Source organism: Hippoglossus stenolepis, chromosome 10, assembly GCF_022539355.2.
Source record: "Hippoglossus stenolepis isolate QCI-W04-F060 chromosome 10, HSTE1.2, whole genome shotgun sequence".
Lineage (NCBI taxonomy): Eukaryota > Metazoa > Chordata > Actinopteri > Pleuronectiformes > Pleuronectidae > Hippoglossus > Hippoglossus stenolepis.
The window spans coordinates 487548-505285 of NC_061492.1; the positions used below are offsets into that span (position 1 = coordinate 487548).

General features: G+C 47.3%; 1 protein-coding gene across 1 annotated transcript in view; it reads left to right on the plus strand.

Moving 5' to 3' along the window:
* The first annotated feature begins 3333 nt into the window (after nucleotides 1-3333).
* mdga2a (MAM domain containing glycosylphosphatidylinositol anchor 2a) overlaps nucleotides 3334-17738 on the plus strand; it is a 47009-nt gene continuing 32604 nt past the window's right edge. Inside the window, exon 1 of the mRNA XM_047341770.1 lies at nucleotides 3334-4003. Coding sequence (XP_047197726.1) covers nucleotides 3931-4003 — 73 coding nt within the window. The 5' untranslated portion in view covers nucleotides 3334-3930. The remainder of the gene's footprint in view (nucleotides 4004-17738) is intronic.

Genomic DNA, 17738 nt, shown 5'->3' on the forward strand with positions numbered 1-17738 from the left:
CTTCTCTGATTAATTTTCTCCTTGTCCGACTCTTCAGTTTGGGTGGACCTCCTCTTAGTAGGTTTGCGGTTGTGCCATATTCTTTCCATTTTCTTATGATGGATTTTATGGTGCTCAGAGAGATGTTCAAAGCTCTGGATATTTTTTATAACCTAACCCTGCTTCATATTTCTCCACAACTTTATCCCTGACCTGTTTGGTGAGCTCCTTGGTCTTCATGATGCTGTTTGTTCAGTAATGATCTCCAACAAACTCTGAGTCCGTCACAGAACAGGTGTATTTATACTGAGATTAAATTGCAGACAGGTGGACCCTATTTACTAATTATGTGACTTGCAAATGTGACTTGTGAATGCAATTGGTCGCACCAGATCTTTGTTAGGGTTTCACAGTAAAGGGGTGAATACATATGCACTCAACACTTTTCAGATTTTTATTTGTAAATAATTGTGAAATCCATGTAATATTTCCCCACTTCCAAATGATGCACTATTTTGTGTTGGTCCATTACATAAACTCACGATGAAATAAATTTTAATCTGTGGTTATACCATGACAAAATGTAGAAAAGTCCAAAGGGGGTGAATACTTATGCAAGGCACTGTAAATAGACTGTACCAGTGAGCATCCACTTCTAGAACAGCTCTGGTTCAGGGAGTAAATTTCTCCTGATAAAAAGAGTTTTAATTCTGGAACCAGGTCGAGCAGCTTCAAGATGAATCATTAAACATTTGATTCAAAGCAAAAACATATTGGAAAAAAGGCAAAGGTAGAAAACCTTGTACATAATTATCGTAGACTGAAGGAACTACACATCCCAGAAACCATTGTGAATAATCCTTTCCACCGACTTCCTTCTTCTTCTTCTTGAATTTAACCTCAATGTCTCTTTGCCTCGTCTTCAAAAAACCACAACATATTAGAAATCATGGTCGCTGTGAACGTATATATACATCATATATCATACAGACTTGAGGCTTCTACAAGAGAATATAACATAGTTTCCCAGCAGCTTGTGGTGAGTCTACCTTGGATGGTTAAAATATTATGGCTGATAATTAAAATCTTTATTCTGAAAATGCATTCTGGAGCCAAAGTGAACTCTGTATCCTGTGACAGAATGGAAACGGAAAATCTAATCGACTGTGTGAACAACCACTCATGTTGGGATCTGTGAGGTAGAGTTAACGTGTTGTGGCGCTGGAACACGACGGCTCAGACAGTCAATTACAATGCTGCTGCGCGGTTTCTGGAGTCAGCAGCAACGTTTGCCGGAGAGTTGAGCAACTTACCAACGACAGTTAAACGGTGAGTGCAGTTTGTCTGGAGGCCGACACGCTGAAGACATCTTTTCTTTCTCTTCCGCTGCCAGCTGAGGCCCAGCTGAGGCCCAGCTGAGGCCCAGCTGACACCCAGCTGAGGCCCAGCTGAGGCCCAGCTGAGGCCCAGCTGACACCCAGCTGACACCCAGCTGACACCCAGCTGAGGCCCAGCTGAGGCCCAGCTGAGGCCCAGCTGAGGCCCAGCTGACACCCAGCTGACACCCAGCTGAGGCCCAGCTGAGGCCCAGCTGACCCAGCTGAGGCCCAGCTGAGGCCCAGCTGACACCCAGCTGAGGCCCAGCTGACACCCAGCTGAGGCCCAGCTGACACCCAGCGAGGCCCAGCTGACATGAGCCAGCCCACACCCAGCTGACACCCAGCTGAGGCCCAGCTGAGGCCCAGCTGAGGCCCAGCTGACACCCAGCTGAGGCCCAGCTGACACCCAGCTGAGGCCCAGCTGACACCCAGCTAGGGCCAGCTGACACCCAGCTGAGGCCCAGCTGACACCAGCTGACACAGCTGGCCCAGCTGAGGCCCAGCTGACACCCCCAGCTGAGGCCCAGCTGAGGCCCAGCTACCACCAGCTGAGGCCCAGCTGACACCCAGCTGGGCCCAGCTGACCCAGCACCCAGCTGAGGCCCAGCTGAGGCCCAGCTGACACCCAGCTGACACCCAGCTGAGGCCCAGCTGAGGCCCAGCTGAGGCCCAGCTGAACCCAGCTGAGGCCCAGCTGACCTCCAGCTACACCCAGCTGAGGCCCAGCTGAGGCCCAGCTGAGCCCAGCTGACACCCAGCTGAGGCCCAGCTGACACCCAGCTGACCCAGCTGAGGCCCAGCTGAGGCCCAGCTGACACCCAGCTGACACCCAGCTGAGGCCCAGCTGACACCCAGCTGAGGCCCAGCTGACACCCAGCTGAGGCCCAGCTGAGGCCCAGCTGACACCCAGCTGAGGCCCAGCTGAGGCCCAGCTGACACCCAGCTGACACCCAGCTGACACCCAGCTGAGGCCCAGCTGAGGCCCAGCTGACACCCAGCTGAGGCCCAGCTGACACCCAGCTGAGGCCCAGCTGAGGCCCAGCTGACGCCCAGCTGACGCCCAGCTGAGGCCCAGCTGAGGCCCAGCTGAGGCCCAGCTGACACCCAGCAACGGTTTCCTCGAGGGAGCGGGAGATTCAGCCGTCAGTGTTTTACTGTGCGACTGGTAGCAGACAGGACAGATGTAAGAGACATGTTCACATCTGTTTCTCTGTGGCTGCTGCTTTGACTCAGGGTTGTCTTCTGTCTGATTCAGGTCTCCGTGGGGACGTCTGCTGAGGACTCCTTGTCTTCTAGTCTCTGGAAAAAGTTCAGACGTCTCCTGATGGGACTTATGATGGAGAGGAATCTCAAGTGTCTGCAGTAACATCAACACGCCAACATGCACATATGTTAATGTTCACCATCTTAGGTTCGACACAGATTTTAAATAAAGATGACGACACGTCTCCACTTTCTTCAGAAATGAAGCATATCTCAGACACAAACGCTGCCATCTTGTGGTGATGACGTAGATCTTTTCGAGATCCTGCCCATTTCGACCAATCAGGAGTCAGTCTCAGCTGTCAATCATGACGCCTCAGCCTGTTTTCATATCATCAGATAACGAAATAAAACCAAACTGATCAGAAACACTTGAACAAACATCAGTGAGAGAAGAACGACCTGAAAGGGCAGAAACATCTTTGACATTTATTTAATGTCTACCTTGAGTTTTTAAGTTCCCATCTGCTAACATGGAGCCAGAAGCCAACACCCCCCCCCAACGCTGGGCACCAAACTATATACGCCCCTGCAAACATTATGTGAATATTATATATATCTTCATTTATATATAACTTTATAAATGAGTAAAGGGTTAGGGTTAGGGTTGTGTATATATGTCTGTGCGTGTGTGTGTGTGTGTGTGCGCGTGTCACTTATTTCAGTGTGTTTGGTCAGTGGCTTTTATTTTGAAATGACCGTTCCGGAAGCCGGCTCGTCTCCGTGTGTCTCTGCTCGGTTCGCTCGTGACGCGTCTCCCGGTAAAAACCCACCGGACTGACGGTTCGTCTCTCCTCTTCACCGGAGCTGCACCGGAGCTGCACCGGAGCTTCAGCGGCACCGCTGCGTCACGGAGCCCCGCTCTCCTGCTGCTCTCTCCGGCCGGACGAGCCGCTGACAGCGCCGGTCCTCAGGATGAGTCCGGTACCGAGCAGCGGATAAGGGACCCGGGGACAGGGGAGCATCTTCCCGGTTGGAGGAGACTGACGCACCGTGTTTTTAATCTTTTTCTACAATGTCACCACCAAGGAGACGCGGCTGAGGCTCCCGCTCCGGTCCCCGCTGCCCGGCCCCTGTCAGCTCCTCCTGCCGGTGCGGCTAACGTGAGATCCGGGATGAGCGGAACCGGACCTTCCCGTCACTTCTGACCGGGCTTGTGGGGGCGAGGGGTGGATTCTCTTCGGATGAGAACCGGTCCCCGGGCCGGAGCGGAGGAGGAGCAGCGGCAGCAGCAGCCACCGGGACCCGAGGTGACAACCTGCTCCCCGGGGGGAGAGAAGCAGCGAGGCGGCCAGAGGACGATGTGAAGATGGGCTCAGTGCTCCGGCTCCTGTGGCTCATCACCGGCTTCATCCACGGCGGACACGGCCAGGGCGTGTACGGTAAGGACGTCCCCCCCCGGTACCGTGACGTGACCGAGTTTACAGCAGCAACATGTGACGTGGACCGGGAATTTATTAACCAGAGAATCAACTTGACCTTGTGACGGATGGAGTGTGCGCGTGCGCGCGCGCGCGTGTGTGTGCGTGTGCGTGTGCGCGTGTGTGTGTGTGTGTGTGCAGAAATCCTCATTAGGACTCTGCATTGACTTCACAGTCTAATCAAATCCTTATATCTGACCTTAACCAGGACCAGGTCATGACTAACCCTAACCCTAACCCTAACCTTAACCTACCCACCTCTGACCTCTGACCTCTGACCTTAACCAGGACCAGGTCATGACTAACCCTAACCTTTTCACCAGCACTGTTCCTTGTTCAGATAATGTTCTGTAACTAAGCAACCAACTGCAGAGGAGACAATCTACTTCCTGTTCCCACCACATGACCAGTACACTTATCTATCAGTCAGTCAATCAATCACATTTTATTTGTCTCATATTCTCATATCTCATATGTCAAAGTTTGACATGTGACAGGTGACAGGGGACAGGGGACAGGTAACATGTGACATGTGACATGTGACCGGCGACAGGTGACAGGCGACATGTGACAGGTGACAGGCGACAGGTGACAGGTAACAGGTGACATGTGACAGGTAACATGTGACAGGTGACAGGTGGCAGGCGACATGTGACAGGTGACAGGCGACATGTGACAGGTAACATGTGACATGTGACAGGTAACATGTGACAGGTGACAGGTGGCAGGCGACATGTGACAGGTGACAGGCGACATGTGACAGGTAACATGTGACATGTGACAGGTGACAGGTGACAGGTGGCAGGCGACATGTGACAGGTGACAGGCGACATGTGACAGGTGACAGGCGACAGGCGACATGTGACAGGTGACAGGCGACAGGCGACAGGCGACAGGCGACAGGCGACATGTGACAGGTGGCAGGCGACATGTGACAGGCGACAGGCGACATGTGACAGGCGACAGGCGACAGGCGACAGGCGACAGGCGACAGGCGACAGGCGACATGCGACAGGCGACAGGCGACAGGCGACAGGCGACAGGCGACAGGCGACAGGCGACAGGCGACAGGCGACAGGCGACAGGCGACAGGCGACAGGCGACAGGCGACAGGCGACAGGCGACAGGCGACACGCGACAGGCGACAGGCGACAGGCGACATGTGACAGGTGACAGGCGACAGGCGACACGTGACAGGTGACAGGTGTTTTCAGGTGTTTTCAGGTGTGTGAGTGTGTGGCCATTGTGCGATCACTGACCTGTCAACTCTGGCTGTTTTATAGAGGTGGATATATTCTTTTAATCAGCTTTCATGCTCGTGTGACTACCTCATATAATATGTGTTCTTGTCTGTTCTGTCCACCACATGTTACCGTCTTCATCATAGTTTGCTGTGTTGTTGTCACCGACATTGGAATAATATGATTTTCAACCAGAAGTCACTCAGTAGAGCTTCAGCCACCAGACGTCCAGAGTCACCACAGATATCTGTGAAACACTGAACGTCCCAGTTCTCATATCCAAACACAAAGCACCAGGTGTATGTGCTCGACAATCACCTTGTCAGCTCAGTGAGACAGAGCAGGACAACAATGCTGAAGACAACAGCTGTTTTCAGTCCTGCAGAGGAACTCCAGAGATTTGACTTTCTTCAATGTTTCAACAAATCACTGGATTCAGCAGTGGAGCAACAGGAAGTGACGTGTTACCTCTGCTGCAGAGGTCATGTGATCATGTTGACATCACCTGACACCTTCAGCTCTGATCACCACAAACTCTCCTCACATCTTCGTCTGTGTCTTCATCGTGTGTGTCAGCACTTCTTCACCAGAGACATTTGTTTTAGTTTCTTCATGTTTGTGTCCCGTGTTAGAAGCTCCTCACCCCCCCACTCAGTGAATCAGTGGAGGATCCTCTGCTGTGTTCACACTGCTCCTGGATCTAGACTTTATACAGGAGCTCAGGAGGAGAAGACAAACTGAGTGTGATCCTCCAGAGAAGATCCAGAGAACTGAGGAGCTCAGTGCAGGTGTTGAACCAGGACGCGTTTTCATTCCCTCGCAAAGTACCCAGCAAAACTACCTCAGTTTACGCTCTGACACAGTGGAAATGTGAATATATCAGACCATATGAGATGGCTGAATAAATGATTAAGTAAGTTAGCCTATATAGTTATTAATAGGCAACATCTGTGCCGTGTTTAGTTGAAAAAGCAGCTGGTAGACAATGTGCCACAGTCGGCCATCGAGCCAGTAGTCTGACAAACACACTGACATTTAATACAGACCTTATATTACACCAATGCAATCCTCCTGCTGTGTGTTTACTAGTATTCCAGTCAGGGGTCATGTTATGTAGGTGGTATAAAATGAGATTATATAGATAAATAAACCATTTACTACTTCTTTATATTTTGATTACACACGTAAAATAAACCAGTTTTGGTGTCTGATTATAAAAGGGAGTAAAAATGGAGGTTATATTAAATTGTTTCCCGATTTTCAGTAAAAGTGATTTCCATGGTGGTGTCATATAACGTCCTGACACAGATTCCTGGTCAGAGTGTTTCCTGTCGTCTGACGTCACACATTCAGATTATCTGTAATCTTATATGTCACAGATTAGAGGGAGAGGAGGCGTATTACATCACTGTTAGTTACATTCACACTGTTAGTTACATTCACACTGTTTAGTTACATTCACACTGTTAGTTACATTCACACTGTTAGTTACATTCACACTGTTTAGTTACATTCACACTGTTAGTTACATTCACACTGTTTAGTTACATTCACACTGTTAGTTACATTCACACTGTTAGTTACATTCACACTGTTTAGTTACATTCACACTGTTTAGTTACATTCACACTGTTTAGTTACATTCACACTGTTAGTTACATTCACACTGTTTAGTTACATTCACACTGTTAGTTACATTCACACTGTTTAGTTACATTCACACTGTTTAGTTACATTCACACTGATGATGAGATGATGGAGATGATCATGATGATGATGGAGATGATGCTCATGATGATGATGATGATATTGATGATGATGATGGAGATGATGCTCATGATGATGATGATGATGATGATGATGATGATGATGATATGGAGATGATGATGATGATGATGGAGATGATCATGATAGTGATGATGATGATGATGATGATGATGGAGATGATGATCATGATGATGATGATGATGATGGAGATGATCATGATGATGATGATGATGGAGATGATGATCATGATGATGATGATGATGATGGAGATAATCATGATGATGATGATGATGATGGAGATGATCATGATGATGATGATGATGGAGATGATGATGATGATGATGATGATGATGATGGAGATGATCATGATGATGATGATGATGGAGATGATGATCATGATGATGATGATGGAGATGATCTTGATGATGATGATGATGATGGAGATGATGATGATGATGATGATGATGATGGAGATGATGATGATGATGATGGAGATGATCATGATGATGATGATGATGGAGATGATGATCATGATGATGATGATGATGATGGAGATGATCATGATGATGATGATGATGATGATGATGGAGATGATCATGATGATGATGATGATGATGGAGATAATGATGATGGAGATGATCATGATGATGATGATGATGATGATGATGATGATGGAGATGATGATGATGATGATGGAGATGATCATGATGATGATGATGATGATGAATGGCCTCCTGTGTGTTTCTGGTTTTGACGAGTACAGTTGATTGGTCGATGAGTGAATGTCTAGATATTTCCTGGGGTTTGTCTTTCACACATGAAGAAGCAGCAGGAGATTTTCTGGATCTGGATCAGTGTGTGTTTAGAGACGAGATGTGTAGTTGCACTCACTGTCCTCACATGCTCCAGTGTCTCTGGACATGTTCTGGATCTTCTCCTGCAGCCTCCTGGTAACATGTGTGTAACATGTCAGAGTGAGTCCATGTGAGGAAACAGCAGGACAATGTGTGGAAGCTTCCCAGAGAGCGAGTGGACGTGTTGATGAGGTTTCTAACACGTGACGGACGTGAAACTGGAAGAACACAAACATCTCAGGATGAAGAAGAGGAGCCGTACACGTAGAAGACGAAGACGTCACCTTGGGCCCAATCCCATTTCACCCCTTAGCCCTTCCCCTTCGTTTTGCGCGTTCATGTGAAGGGGTGGGCTGTCCCAATACCTGTTGGGACAGAGGGGCGGGGCTAAGGCGTAGGGCTGCATAGCCCTCGAAACAGAGATTTTTGCGACCCGCACTTCAAAGCTAGGGGTACCCAGAATGCCTTGCGATTACCGGCAAGCTGGGAGAGAGACCCAAAGATGTAGTATTTTCTCCATGAAGGATTAAAAAATTACGATAATGATTGTAATATCTTAGTTTAATATGATTTCAATGTATTATGATACATTTTTCACAACAACCTTAAAACAAAAGATTGCGACCGCGCTAGCGTTAACATGCTAGCGATCTTTATTTTGCATGATAGTCCCGTATTTTCACATATTTTCATATCGCACCCCCCCCACACACGATGCACTTGATTGAACCGGCGTATAGCAGCGATTTGACTGAACTGAACTCTAATAACAGCCTCCGGGCAGGCTGCCTACACACCACTGCTCGCAGCCTGAAGCTGTTGATTTATACTTGAAATAATGAGCATCAAGCTTTTCAGGTTCAAATGTCATTGATTCACCTGCATTAGCACTGATGTTATTTGGATATTAAAGGTTTGTCACTTTAGTAACTGCAAACAACAGCATTGGTTTATTTAATATCTCAACAATGTTATTACAATGACATCCCGGCTGAACTGTCTCGTCTGTTTACATCGACGACTACTGGTGATGTAACGGCTTCTTGAAGGGCTGTGCCAATTCGTAGGGGAAGATTTCAACCACTACCCGTGTGACTCCGTTTCAAGGGTCAAGAAGTCCCTTGAAAACCAGGGGCAGGGCCGAGGGGTGAAATGGGATTGGGCCATTGAAACACGAGGAGGTTCCAGATCTTTTGGTGATGAGGGCCGACGCCGGTGTGGATGAGCTGTAAACAACAACACTGATCTTTCCACAGCAGAGTTTATACGTCATGTCCGGCCTCCTGCTGCTCTACAGGCTCCGCCCCTGCTGCTCTACAGGCTCCGCCCCTCGCCTGATGTTCCCACATGTTCCTGTTGGTGTGAACGAGTCGGACCCGACAACCTGCTGCTGCTGCTTCACAAAAAATGATGTTTCACAAACTGTGATGTTCTCATGACTTAACCCCTAAATGGCAACACATCATGTGCACGACTACACGTCTTCACAAGGTCCATTGAAGACTTCGTGCATTGAATCATTTTTGGACTTTTCCAAATACTTAAATCAAACGCAGTTTTAATGATAATTACCTTGATTTCTGTCGAAGGTCTTGTCTTTCCCAGGCCGACATCATCTGCATTATTTCATGCTTTCTCCTCAGCTCTACCTCTAATTGGCTCAGGTCTTTATCCAATCACATGATGAGCACAAAGCCAAAGCTCTGACCCTCTGAAAAAATCATAGATGTGGGACATTGCTGTTGTGGAACCAGGCGAAATCGTCCCTGTGTGATGATGATGGAAATAAGTGGGAGCATCAAACGTCATCAGTAGCAGAAGTTGACTGCCAGCGCAGTAAACTTCCTCCTGTTGTCTTTTCTCTCTGAGTTGTTTACCGTCACATAAACTTGAATTAAATGTCTCCGGCTTCGTGTCCTCGGAGGAAACCAGAGCTCCTCGCTCTCCCCCCCGTCTCCGAGGATCTGGATTATCGTCAGGACCAAAGTGAACGAGCCAACGAGCAGCAGGCGGAGAGAGGCAAGATGTTCACAGACCCAGAGAAAACAGCCTGTAGGTGCTCTTTACTGAGATTACAGCTGTGGCAGTGAAGTGAGGAGGTCCAGCTTCACCCACTGAGGACACATCCGCTGATTATACTTCATCATCACCTGTCCACGCAGATTAGATTCATCAGGATCACAGCATCTGCAGGTTATTGATGAGGCTAGCAGTGTTAGCACCAGCAGCCTTCTCTGCCTCTGTGTGTGTGTGTGAGTGTGTGAGTGTGAGTGTGTGTGTGTGTGTGTGTGTGTGTGAGTGTGTGTGTAAATCAGCATATTTTCCTACTTTGATGACATCATTAAGTATTTGACCTGTTCTCACTTTTCCTTCTCTGGGAAATTGGGATTAATTATAATTGTTTTTTTAATTACCCTCCGCCTCGCAGCTGTGGAGAGTTTCCTCTCACACAGGAAACGCCCCTTGCACCACTAATGCCCCCCCGCCCCCTCTCCTCCCATGTGTTGCTGTGTTTATCAAATCATTAGCTGTAGCTTTACTGTGTTAATATGTGCTAATGTGCAGTAATGAGGATGGAGCGCAGCACTTTAGTGGGAGCACCGTCAGTTACCTCCCAGCCCGAGGAGGAGGAGGAGGAGGAGGAGGAGGAGGAGTCACTGATAGTGTAAAAACAGAAAAGGAACCAGAGACATTCTAACTCTATTTACACATGAAATGAATTCTGTGTTCATGTGATGTCAGTTGGAAAAATGTAAAATCTACATGGAACAACAACTCGTAAAGTTGTTGATTTGCTGATGTCATCACTTATAAACTAATTCATATAATTTCACAATCAGCTCTGAATAGAAGCTTTAATGTGAACGTGTCTAGTTTGTTCTTCTCTCACAAGTACAGATGTTTTAATGATGAATCAGCACGTTTTAAATCCTCGGTCACATCTGATCCTTTGTCTTTGTCGTTGTAAAGAGGAGTCAGAGTTGTTTAAAAGCTCTAAACAGATAAATACAACATGTTGCCTTCATGGCTCATGTCTGAACAGCTTCACAGCTCTGGAAACGGGACCTTCTGAGGTGAACACACAAAACATGGCTCATATCCAGATGGGATTTGAACCTGATCACATTGAACGTGTCCACACTGAGATCTGATGTGTCCAGCTCACGTCAATCCTGGTTTGGTCCAAACAAAGACAGGAGAAGAAGCAGATGTTGCCCATCACTGTCTCTGTCTGAGTGTGTTGAACCACGTGAGGACTGAGGAGACGCCTTCCTGCTCGTTCAGCCCCGGCTGTCTCAGCACCTCTGTGCTGCTACTGGAGTCCTCACTCATAGCTGGACAACCTAGTGTGTCTCTGTAGTTCCATGACTGGACTCTGTAACATCTGGTTAAAGTTACCCATGTCTGAATGGTACCCAGGCGTCATGGTAACAGCGTGATGGGACAACAGAACTGGGTTTGATGAACAAGGGACCAGGTTTTTGGTTTTTTCTCGGACAGACCACACACACGCTACTTTGATCCATCCCAACTATTTCAAATGCTCCTGAGCGAACGAGGATGAGATTATTGAACAGCTGAATGTGGATGTAAAGAGCATTAGGACCATCAGCTGTGAGGGAACGATAACGTCACAGAAATTGCACCTTGGGGAGACGTTTCTGTCCCAGTGTGAGGATTAAGGCCGTGTTTGGAGAATAATACACAGTGTGCTTATGTAAGAGGTCAGACCGAGCTGTGCAGACTCGTTCAGCCTCAGTCCACCAGCTGCTGCATCCTGAAGCCTGCAGGACGCAATCTGAGGAGCGTCGGAGGAAACTCGTGTTTCACTTCAACATATATGACCCGGCATCAGTGTCAGGGCTCTTTATCAAGTAATTATTAAATCACATTGTCTATTGTCAATTAAACATGTTGAGCAAGTGTTTAACCAAGAACTGTTTCACACCTGGTTTGTTTCAGAGCTTCAGACTCTTCAGTTCAGTCTGAACCTGAACATCAGGTGTGAAAGGTTCCTCAGAGCAGAAGAGGAGTTCTGGATCAAACTGAACCAGGTTCTGTTGGTTTGCAGTGAAAACACTTTGTTGGAGAGTTTGGACTTTTGGACCAATCACAGGAAGTAGAGACAGAATTAAACATTAGAAGAAGAAGAAGAAGAAGAAGAAGAAGAAGAAGAAGAAGAAGAAGAAGAAGAAGAAGAAGAAGAAGAAGAAGAAGAAGAAGAAGAAGCAGCTGCAGTCTTCACCTCTGACGATATAATGTTTGAACCACGAGGACGTTCGTTTGGTGCATTTGAACTAGTGTGGAGTACTGTAGTACTGTGGAGTACTGTAGTACTGTAGTACTGTAGTACTGTGGATGACTGTTGAACTGTGGAGTACTGTAGAACTGTGAAGTACTGTAGTACTGTGGAGTACTGTGGAGTACTGTAGAACTGTGGAGTACTGTAGTACTGTGGAGTACTGTGAAGTACTGTATTACTGTAGTACTGTAGAACTGTGGAGTACTGTGAAGTACTGTAGTACTGTAGAACTGTGGAGTACTGTGGAGTACTGTATTACTGTAGAACTGTAGAACTGTGGAGTACTGTGGAGTACTGTATTACTGTAGTACTGTAGAACTGTAGTACTGTAGTACTGTAGTACTGTAGAACTGTGGAGTACTGTGGAGTACTGTAGAACTGTGGAGTACTGTGGAGTACTGTATTACTGTAGAACTGTGGAGTACTGTGGAGTACTGTAGAACTGTGGAGTACTGTAGTACTGTAGTACTGTAGAACTGTGGAGTACTGTAGTACTGTAGAACTGTGGAGTACTGTGGAGTACTGTAGTACTGTAGAACTGTGGAGTACTGTAGTACTGTAGAACTGTGGAGTACTGTAGTACTGTAGAACTGTGGAGTACTGTGGAGTACTGTAGTACTGTAGAACTGTGGAGTACTGTAGTACTGTAGAACTGTGGAGTACTGCACCTGAAGGTGCTGATGCTGCTAGTGATGCCGTCATGTTGTCACCACGGCAACCAAATAAAAAAGCTTCATTCATTTCCTCCATTCAAACAGAAGGACTACCCCCCATGAATGTCTTTATTTCTTTATTAGATAGAAGCATGACACAGCGTGTTGGTCTCACACAGACACAGAAGTCGTTTGACAGATGTAAACTGTAACAGCTGTGTTTGTAGTCTCGGTGACATCTGTAGTTTGTGCGATGCTCAAACTTAAACTTTCTGTTTGACATCGTCTGCTCAGTGGAGCTGGTTTGTCTCAGAACATGGACGGAGAGAGAGAGAGACGCTAAAATATTTGTGGGTTCATTACAACAGATCTGTGAAACAAGCTGAAACTGAACAAAGCAAAATAAATCTCTTCTTCTGTCCGTTAATCCGTCCTCGCTCTCTCTCCAGCTGTCGGTGTTTCCGTGCTTTGCTCTCGCATCGTTCCGGCTGATAAAACTGTAAAATGTGAATTTTCAGCCTGGCTGCTTCACTCCTCCACCTCTGCTGTTTCCATCCCTCTCTGTCCATCTCTTGTCAGCAAAGATTAATGCTCCTCACTCGTGCCCTGTCTGCGCCTGAGCGGTGGTGTGAGTTATTTGGCGTCGCAGCAGGACGCTGTGATAATTACAGTGTGAGCGAAGTGACAATGTGCGTAATCAGGGTCAGGAGGCTGCACGCACCACGGTGATGGAGGGGGTCCTGCAGCAGCTCGGGGCTCTGCTGGGGCTGCACTATATATCCACATGAAAATAATTAATTGATGATTACAAATGTCACATTATTATTTCTTTAAAAATGTAAAGACAGATACCACTTCATTCAGCAACATCTTCACTCAAATAAGACTCCTAGAGGCTGAAGACCAAGTGCGTGACTCAGACGTCCCATTCCGAAGGACCCTCCATTCCTGAGCAATGAAGGGTCCAATGGGAGGATCCTTCTCGGGCCGACCTATCCCAGGACAAAGCTAACAAGCTAGCCATGCAGTCAGCTGAGCTGCAGAAAGAGCAGCTGCTCAAAGTAGCTAAGGATGCGATTGTAAGAGCGGGACAAGCTAATGACGCAAAAAGTAATGATCACGACTTTGTAGATGAAGATGCGTCCCTGAATTATGACACAGCTACATGTGACCTTCATGACACAGCTACATGTGACCTTCAGGACACAGCTACATGTGACCTTCATGATTCCTCGCAGTCAGTGTTTGGCTTTGTTACATATTTAAATGCCCTATTAACCAATCAGATTTGTTCACCACACATTTGACAGTGAAATAAGTCTCCTGAGTTCTGTTTGCTGGTTTTCATTCATCCTTCTGCCTCCTACGCCTCATTACATATGCAGAAGGAGCTCCGTTCTGTCAGCCAATCAGACATCTGCAGTTATTTTTAGCCGTTCCACTGACGCTGCAGCTTCTCTAAGAGATCCTCACTCCAGAAATAGAGCGAGAGAGCTTACATAACACAGAGAGAGAGAGAGAGGATGTAAAAATCTTTTTCTTTGACATGAATAAAGTTAAATCTGACCTGAGATCAGGGACAGAGACGGAAAGATCTGGATCTGGGACAGACAGTGGTATTAATATTTAGTTTGGTGTCTGTCTGTCTTCTCTCTCCACTCTTGACATAAATAAATGAAAAGCAGAAGAACAAACTCTGATCCCTGAATGAATTCCTCAGACTTTAGACCTGAACATTAAATAAGGCTCCGACTGTTGAATTGAATCTGTTTCCACAGTTTCAGTGATGAGCTACACTCGCACCGAACCTTTAGCTCGCTCCTCTTCCCTTCTACCAATTACCGGTTTAACGGTATCGCAAAGGCTGGAGTTGGGACATCCGGAGGCAGCTCGGAGCAGAGCAGCTAGTCCTTCACGCTGAAGGAGTCCGGGGGTTCAGGCATCTGATCCGGGTCCTGGAGGACCTCAACACTTCCTGTAGGACCGAGGCTCATTCATGCAACATTTATGTACAAAAAGAGATTTGTCCGTTCAAAAAATAGTTTCCATTGTTGAAGTTTTATCCTCGTGTCCGACGGTCGTCTCCATGTAACTATTGACTACACTGCCCCCCCGTAAATACAGGTGGTACTGCCTTGTTTCGTCTGTTTCGCTTCTGTAAGTTTCAGAAGACGCACAAATACTTATTATATATACTTATAGGAACAGAGAGTACTGTGCATGTGCTTCCTTTATGTACATGTGTGTGCTTCCTTTGTGTACATGCGTGTGCTTCCTTTGTGTACATGCGTGTGCTTCCTTTGTGTACATGCGTGTGCTTCCTTTGTGTACATGCGTGTGCTTCCTTTGTGTACATGCGTGTGCTTCCTTTGTGTACATGCGTGTGCTTCCTTTGTGTACATGCGTGTGCTTCCTTTGTGTACATGCGTGTGCTTCCTTTGTGTACATGCGTGTGCTTCCTTTGTGTACACGTGTGCTTTGAATCGCCTCTTGAGGCCACAAATAAAATGTCTTGAGCTGAATCTGAGGTTGAACATCACAGACAGCGGATGAGACTGCAGAGAGCAGAGCTGCTGGAGGATGACTCACTGTGTGTGTACATCACACACACACACACACACACACACACACACACACACACACACACACACACACACACTGCTCTACTGTACAGGCCCGAGGCTGACAGTGTCTGTGTCTTTGTATTGTATCTTTGTGAGGACCAGTTGGACACTTCTGGTTGGTCCTCAGTTTGAGGGTCAAGACTTGGTGCTATGGTTAGAATTCGGTTTAGGCTAAGCTAGGGGGCGCTATGTAAGAGTGCACTGGTGTCAGAGTGATAGTAAAGTGTAATTCCTGCGTTTAGGAGGTGTTTGTTTGTGTCTGCATGTTTCTGGATGCTGCAGCTTGTTCTGCTTCGGGCCGGATTCATCACTTATTAGGACATGAGCGGTTTGTGGCGCTGCAGAGAGCGCAGGGATCAGACTAATACCTGGTTTAAATGGAAATGGAAAACACCTGAACCAGAACAGGAGGAGAAGGTGGAATACAGACGAGGAACAGTGGCTTTGTTACTGGTGTTTTGTTCTGAATTTATTCCAATTGCAAAATGGTTCTATTCTTTCTTTGGTTCTGTTACAAGTTCTATCTGAACTGAGACTTTCCTCTAGGTTCCACTTGAAGTCTGGTTCTATGTAAAGTGAGGTTCTGTCCTGGTGTGTGTGTGTGTGTGTGTGTGTGTGTGTGTGTGTGTGTGTGTGTGTGTGTGTGTGTGGTTGGTGACATCAGCAGTGTCATCTGAGGGAACAAAGATACAAAATCTAGAATCTAAAAATAGAAAAAGAGGGATAAATTAGGACATCTCCTCTCCTCTCCTCTCCTCTCCTCTCTCCCCCTCTCCTCTCCCTCTCCTCTCCTCTCCTCTCCTCTCTCCTCTCCTCTCCTCTCTCCTCTCCTCTCCTCTCCTCTCCTCTCTCTCTCCTCTCCTCTCCCTCTCCTCTCCTCTCTCCTCTCCCCTCTCCTCTCCTCTCCTCTCCTCTCCTCTCTCCCCTCTCCCTCTCCTCTCCTCTCCTCTCTCTCCTCTCCTCTCTCCTCTCCTCTCCTCTCCTCTCTCCTCTCCTCTCCTCTCCTCTCCTCTCCTCCTCTCCTCTCCTCTCCTCTCCTCTCTCCTCTCCCCTCTCCTCTCCTCTCCTCTCCTCTCCTCTCCTCTCTCCTCTCCTCCCCTCTCCTCTCCTTCTCTCCTCTCCCTCTCCTCTCCTCTCCTCTCCTCCCCTCTCCTCTCTCCTCTCCTCTCTCCTCTCCTCTCCTCTCCTCTTCTCTCCCTCTCTCCTCTCCTCTCTCCTCTCCCTCTCCTCCCTCTCCTCTCCTCTCCTCTCCTCCTCTCCTCTCCTCCTCTTCATCACTTCATCACTCCTGCTGTGTTTCCCAGTGCTGCTGCACAGAAACACCCACAGGTCACAGAACTGTATCTCACAGATTCAGGCAGATCAGACAGAAATAGGCGAAGTGTAAAAATACGACCGAGTGGTACACCATGCAGGACGCTGACTCTGAGTAACTGCTGCAGCACATCACACCTGAATCCAGATCAGGGTTAGTCGTCCATTATGTGTCTGCTCCACCTGACGCTGCTGACAATTCAAAATTCATTTCCTGCTGCGGCTCATTTGTAATCGCACAACTTCAAATTGCCGAGCTCTGACCTGAAGCTCCAGACGGAGTCGGTCTGAGACTCTGGGACATCACACAGCTCTCGTTTCATTCTCCTCTAATGAGAACGTTTCAAGATGACTTCCTGCCGACAGCAGAGACAAAGCATCTCACCCAAGTGTCAGGTGGTTGATTGAGAACCTGATGCAAACAATTCAGACACTAAAGTCATATCTACAGACTAATATGAACCAAGTGGTTTAATGTCGACCTGTAGAACTGTGATGACGTTCGCTTGGACAATATCCGACTGTTATTCTGAATAAGATTCGACTGTGATGTTTACATGAGTCTGATTATGAATCTACATCCAGTGTTTTTCCACCAGTTTTGAGATTTCAACCTGAAGTCGTTTCATGTGTGGAAAACCTTCAACTTCTTACAACTTGTGGATCTTGTTTCGTGTGTCGTCATCAGTTGGTAACAGTCGAATGTGGATGTTCTTGAAACATGATGTGAGGTCAGAAAGGTCCACGTGTCTTCATCTGAGTCGAGGAAGACTTAGTTAATCAGAACATGCTGTTTACATGTCTGTGTCTCATTCACTCGTGGTCCCAGGGAATTTCATCACTTTTGATACAAACAATTACTTAGTCATGGATGAACTGATCAGACTTTAGTGCTCAAAGGTCAAAGGTCAAGTCAGGGTGTCCTCATGTAACATTTTGG